We start from the raw sequence: 6,222 nt of genomic DNA, 5'->3' as shown, positions 1-6,222 counted from the left end.
AATTTTTTTTTTTAATAATCAACTTGAAAAAATCGAACTGCTTAAGGCAGGACTCGAACCCACGACCTTCCGCTTGCCGGGCGACTGCTCTTCCAACTGAGCTAGGCAGTTCGATTTTTTCAAGTTGTTTATTTAAAAATTTAGTTTGAGTCAAAATTCAATCCGTGCCCGAGGTATGGGAGCGGCACGGGATATTTTTTGTTACGTCAAATATCAGTTAAACTTAGATTTGTATAAAATATGCTCTGTTACGTCATATTTAATTATTTATTAAAACCTAAACCTATTCGTAATATAGTTTATGACTTACCAGTGCCACAACAGACTGATACTTGACACTAAAATTTAGTGTATTTTAAGGTAGAAGATATTTTAGGAATCGACTAGAACGGAAATCCGTATCAACACGTGCCAGACCTCTAATGTGTGGCTTTTTTTTTTCGTACATTTTTTGCCTTCGAGGTCAGTTATAAATTGGCCGGTCAACTCCTGCTGTGACCAGGCATGCAGAATCTTACCGTGGGTCGAAAACCACAGCATGTAAGTAATGCTTTGAGTTGACTCTCTATAAAATTTTAATAAATGTAACGTAAAGTAGGTATTGTACATTGTGACATTTTCAAAAAATCCCTTCGCTCAAACTACTACCCTACCCTACATAGTTTACCGTTTGTAAACCTACAATTTTTTTAACCTAGGTAATACCTACCTAAAATAGTTGACCGAAACTGTGCGAGCTAACTGAGCTTTTGGCATCTATTGAAATCTAAATTAAACAGATGTTTAACTCAAAACCAATTTAAGATCAATTAAGAAGTAACTTTGCCCTTTAGGATTCATTATTCATTAATCATTATGACTCTCACCAAGTTTCATTTGTTTTACACTTCTGGCTAAAAAAATGGGACAGAAAAAAATCATTTAACACCTTTTCACCGACAAAGAATTTGATTTGAAACTTTTAGTTATTAAATACTTATTCATTCCGTATGATATTTAATAACAAAAACGTGCTGGTATAGACAGTAAAAAAAGTTATGACAATAAAATACATCTTTGTGGCCATAATGTTTTTGTGAAAGCAGTAAAATAAAGCAGAACTGTTCGGAAGCACGTCAAGTGTCAGGTTACTGCCGCGGAAGTCTATTGGCTTACACGGGGTTTACGGCTTAATTATAGACATCAGTTTTTAAGTGTGAACTAATCTAAGAAAAAGATTGAATTAGTTTGTTAGGTACGAGAATCAATAGGTGCTAAAGGCTACAAGCTGTTGTAGGTAACACAATAATAAAATAATACTTTTTAATTTAATTAAAAAGATTATCTTAAGACTTAAAAATACGATGAATGAGATTAATAAAAATATATTACAGAATTATAAAGATCTTTAAATAAAATATGTAAATCTGTATTAATGCTCTACCTACTACCTCTACCACACATAATAAAATTCTATCATGATGATCAATCAATTTTAAGTTTCACCTATTAGATATTCCGGTCAAGACTTTATTTTATCGGTTATTAAACCTTTTTCAAGTTTTCAACAAAATCATGTAAGTAGATTTAAAAATAATAATTCCCAATCCTAATAATTGACTTAACAAAAACCCCATAACTCTTCCCGTCGGCGCTCACATTGAGGTTAATCGACATCCAGTGTTGACAGGCTCTGTATACAACTTACATCACACTCCGTAACGTCAACATACCAATCAATGGTACTGCGGTGTGAGGTAAACATTTCACTTTTTGAAAGCTTGTTTTAATGTTACTATAACATTCATTTTATTTGTTTTATACATAATGGTACTCGTATATTACAAATTCATTATTTTTATTCACCCAAGCTTTATAAAGTCTAATAAAATTATATGTTCGTTCGTTCGTTTCAGCCGAAAGACGTCCACTGCTGGACAAAGGCCTCCCCTAAGGATTTCCACAAAGACCGGTATCCGGACCACAAAGTATGTACTTACGTTTGATCCTTTTAATATTTTGAATAATACAATAGGTTTTTAAAAGCGAATTCGGTGGCGTGAAATTTAGTCTGTCATAAATAAAACTCTATCGCACGTCCATTTTTAAAAAAACAGGTTAAAACTATCCTATGTCCTTTTCCGGGACTCAAACTAAGTATCTCTACTTATACCAAATTTCATCAAAATCGGTTCAGTGGTTTAGGCGTGCAAGCGTAACAGACAGATTTACTTTCACTTTTAGTGATGTTATTAATTAGTAAGGATTTAGATAGAAATATCCCGAATAAACTTAATATCGACCACAAAAACATTCACTTTCATAAAATGGGTCATTAAACGTAACAGACACTCAAATCACAAAGTCATTAGCAAACCCAAAGGGCGACTCTTGACACCATGAAATCATACGCTTTATTTACACACGTAGTAAACAGATCCGTGCGACAGAGACGGACATATCCCACGTATGCGTGTGTAGGAACGAAAAGGGACTAACGATGGAGCCCCGCCCACAATGTGTTATGCATTCAGGATTGGCTTCGGGCCGCAATCTATACCCCATCAGTCTTCCATCGCGCCTCTCCACCGCAAGTAATTAGCTCAGTGTTACCATTAGTCAGCTGTTATGAACCAGTGACCATGGACAACTACGAACAGAACAACGAAGTGTCTACTTCTTACAACAACAACAACTTAAAACACAACTTTAACTGCAAGAGTTTCTACGAATACGCCGAAGTTGATTGTTTGGACAAAAAATTTGTTGACCAGAAAAATTACAGGAAAATCGAAGAGGATGTACTGCAGCAACAGCACTTGGGGACACCTTTCTTGGTGAAAGATATCCTCAATATAAACCAACCGCCCAACTACTACGAGCATTGGAGGAATAATGATCGAGAGAGAAGAGCCTATGAATATTCACCAGAGTCGTATCACCAGCCTCAAAACTACTGTTCTCCTGAGTATTTCAATCAGATGTACCCCAACATACCTGTGCATTCCAATGTTGATCCTTATTGGTGTCAAGAAGCCTACCCTGAAGTCAAAGTTGAAGACTACTACGCGTACAATCCTTACTGTCATAATCTGCACCAGCAAAGCTACGAGCACCACCAAGAGCCAGTTCCTCATCATATAGAAATTGAAATACCTCCTAAAGACCAAGTGATCAGAGAACCGGTTCAAATTCATCCTGGGTCAGTCGTAGACCAGAAAAGAAGTGAAAAAGGATCAGAACAGTTGCAAAATCAGCACTATATCAATTCTGATACTCTTGGAAAACTTTCTATGACGCCGAGGAAAAATATAAGTAAGTAAACTTGAAAATCATACCTCTTAGTTTACTGCAGAAAGAATAATGTATTACTTATTACAGTTAGATTATTATACTCTACTCGTATCACCTACTCTATTATTATACTATACTACGAGTGTACTTATACTATTTTTTCTTAAATAATATAAATAATATTCCCAATTATGCGCCAGCATTGAATTTAGATGTTTTTCTTCAGCGAGAACGTCATTCTAGGCTTTTAAAGAGCCATGTCAATCTCTTTCTTGAGATTTTGTGTTTTTTATTCTAATTTATTTACTCTCTTTTTCAGAAACCCCAACGCCTACTATGAAGGCTGACAAGAAAGACAAGAGCATCAAAAGGAAGCCAAGAATATTATTCTCACAGACTCAGGTGCACGCTTTGGAAATCCGTTTCAGAGCACAGAAATACCTGACTGCGCCCGAGAGAGAAGAACTGGCCAAGAATCTCAACTTATCACCTACACAAGTCAAGATCTGGTTCCAAAACAGGCGGTACAAGAGCAAAAGGATCAAGTCCCCTGAAGTGTCCACTTCTACTGATGCAAAGCCATGCAGACAAACTGGGAGGAAGCTTTATAAGCCAGAGAATAAGGACGATAATCAAACATACGCGTATAGAGACGTGGACTTTGATAAAAGCCTCGAAGGAGAAATTCTTACCACGACTGTATACTTTGATGACAGTCTGCCGTATGAAGATGTTCCTAAATTTTACGATACTAAACTCGATAGCGACAATGTTGATTCTTCTCATTTGCAAAGTTATATTCATAAAAATGTTTATACTGATGCTAATATTAATACCAAAGACACATCCTACAATGAATCAGAACTAAAAAAATATTATCCGATGAACTATGTCTGCTCATAGTTTTATATAAATCCCAAATCGAGCCATAGACTGACTACCAAAGAGTATTTTAGTGTTAATATTGTTATAAATGAAAATGTACTTAATTTTATTTCCCAGCAAGCTTTCGCTATGCTTGTTACAGCTGTAAAGCCAAAGTATTTTTAGATATTATTATTATCCTACTGTTTTTAAATAAAAAACTACAAAACATAAGTTTTATAATTTGCCCAAATTCCAGTTGAAACAAGAGAACTTAGCAAATAACATAGTACCTACCTATGTTTTTTTTTTTCATTGTTTTATTACCTCTAGACTCTAGAGAATACTCTTTTGTACCATAAAGTTACTACTAAATTAATGTTCATATTTAAATCAAAGTATTGCTAATCTGTAATTGCTAAATGTAATGCAATGCAATAAATGATTTGAAATGAAATTTGAAATCTACATAATAACGATGTTGAAGTCTTGAAAGAGTCAAGCAGTCATTGTTTTCTCACACTCAAAAGTATTACTTACACCAAATAAAAATAAGTTGCAATTAATACAAACAAAAAGTGGAAAGTAACAAAAAGTTACAAGCTTTCTCGGTTTGTTCCAATATGTTTTTTCATTCAATTTGTAAAGATAGCTTCTATCTCAATTGCTACCATACCGCCGAGACAGGGATGCACGCCACACAGTTGCGTTTAAACGACAGCGTTTTTTTCTTGTATTCGTGTTTACTTTTATGCAAATAGAAAACGAGATAAAAATAAAATTTAAGAGTGCACACAAATTAAAGAATTTGTATGTTGCGATGTTTACGTATTGATGAAACTGTAAGGGAATACAACAAATTAATAATTGTTCAGTACGGTAGAAATAACTGTGATTCAGGCAGAGCAGATTATTCAGCCCTTTCCAGTCTGCTCGTGGATGTTATAAAAAATTTTTAAGAGAAAAATATGCGAACTTCCAGACTCTACAGCCCATTTGGGCAACGTGGATGTAAGTACTTACTAGGCTAAATCCTTCACTTGTTTCTGGTATATTAAAGACGTCGCTCTCGAACAGAGGAGAGTGAAATGGTCTGATGATGATAACAACGACTTTAAGTTTTGTTTTTAATTGAATTTAGAACCTCTGAAACGCTCTAAGTTAAGACGCATCTCTGTGGCGAGCCATCCCCGTACGAGACGCCCCGCGGGCGCCGGCGCCAACGATAAGATATTGATCCCTCGAACACGTGTCTGTCCTGCACTGTGACCTGCTCTGGGAATCGAACCCCAGCACCTGTTACTAAAAGCTTTTATGCGGTAAGCGTGCGCGATTTATTACATTTTTTGTGGTTTTTTAACGGCCGTAAAATTTGGTTTTAAAAATTTTACGCTGCAGTAGTTTGGGCGTACTTGAAGTGGAGTATAACAGCTCTTTATGAGATTTTATTATTCTTGTATCTTCAAATGAATAAAAAAAAAATTTTAATAGTATTCTATTCTCATAGAACTTGTGTAGCCCAGTATCTAATCCAAGGGGTAGGTAATCTAATATTATACGCCCTAAAATCATGTAAAGGCCAAGGCTGAGTTGCACCATATAACTTTGACCGTAACTATAACGATGACTGGGATTTTTTGGATGGAGTTTGACAGATTTTTGACGTTTGCTAAAGTTAAAGTAAGATGGTGCAACCCAGAGACTTTAACCACGCACGTGTTCTGAAATGACTCTCAAGTGTAATAAACTTTACTTAGAATAGGGTCCAATCTTTACTTTCAACCAAACATAGCTTCAAGCTATGCCTTCAGCATGAAATGAGTTTAGGGCGTCATAGCAGAATGAGTTTTATTCTATTTAACTCTGTGTGTCATTACGAACGTATATATATCTTCCATTATCAGTCCTAAACGCTAGACAGATGAACTAATTCTGATTCACTATCCGGTCGAATATAAATACAATAAAAAGCAATAAAACGACGGCCGGTGATGTACGGCGAATGTTTGATGTATTAATATAGTGGTGCTTTTAAGGTTATCGCGGGTGGGAGGTGATCTGGCGATAGACCGCTGCTGCGCCCGC

At 35.6% G+C, this 6,222-nt stretch overlaps 1 protein-coding gene across 1 annotated transcript; it reads left to right on the top strand.

Annotated features, from left to right (window-relative positions):
* The first annotated feature begins 2,561 nt into the window (after nt 1-2,561).
* Nucleotides 2,562-4,333, top strand: LOC135083733 (homeobox protein Hox-A4-like). The gene is made up of 2 exons (XM_063978460.1): nt 2,562-3,294; nt 3,593-4,333. The coding sequence occupies exons 1-2, from the start codon at nt 2,622-2,624 to the stop codon at nt 4,174-4,176; spliced, it is 1,257 nt and encodes a 418-aa protein (XP_063834530.1). The 5' UTR covers nt 2,562-2,621; the 3' UTR covers nt 4,177-4,333.
* The last annotated feature ends 1,889 nt before the right edge of the window (nt 4,334-6,222 follow it).

The sequence above is a fragment of the Ostrinia nubilalis genome, chromosome 24 (assembly GCF_963855985.1).
Source record: "Ostrinia nubilalis chromosome 24, ilOstNubi1.1, whole genome shotgun sequence".
Taxonomy (NCBI): domain Eukaryota; kingdom Metazoa; phylum Arthropoda; class Insecta; order Lepidoptera; family Crambidae; genus Ostrinia; species Ostrinia nubilalis.
Note: the sequence above shows the minus strand (reverse complement) of the source record. Positions and strands in the feature narration are given on the sequence as shown.

Bases quoted from the DNA above. Each gene is read 5' to 3' on its own strand.
- LOC135083733 (XM_063978460.1), top strand. From the start codon at position 2,622: ATGGACAACTACGAACAGAACAACGAAGTGTCTACTTCTTACAACAAC. The intron at 3,295-3,592 runs GTAAGTAAACTT...TCTCTTTTTCAG, and splicing joins GACGCCGAGGAAAAATATAA to AAACCCCAACGCCTACTATG.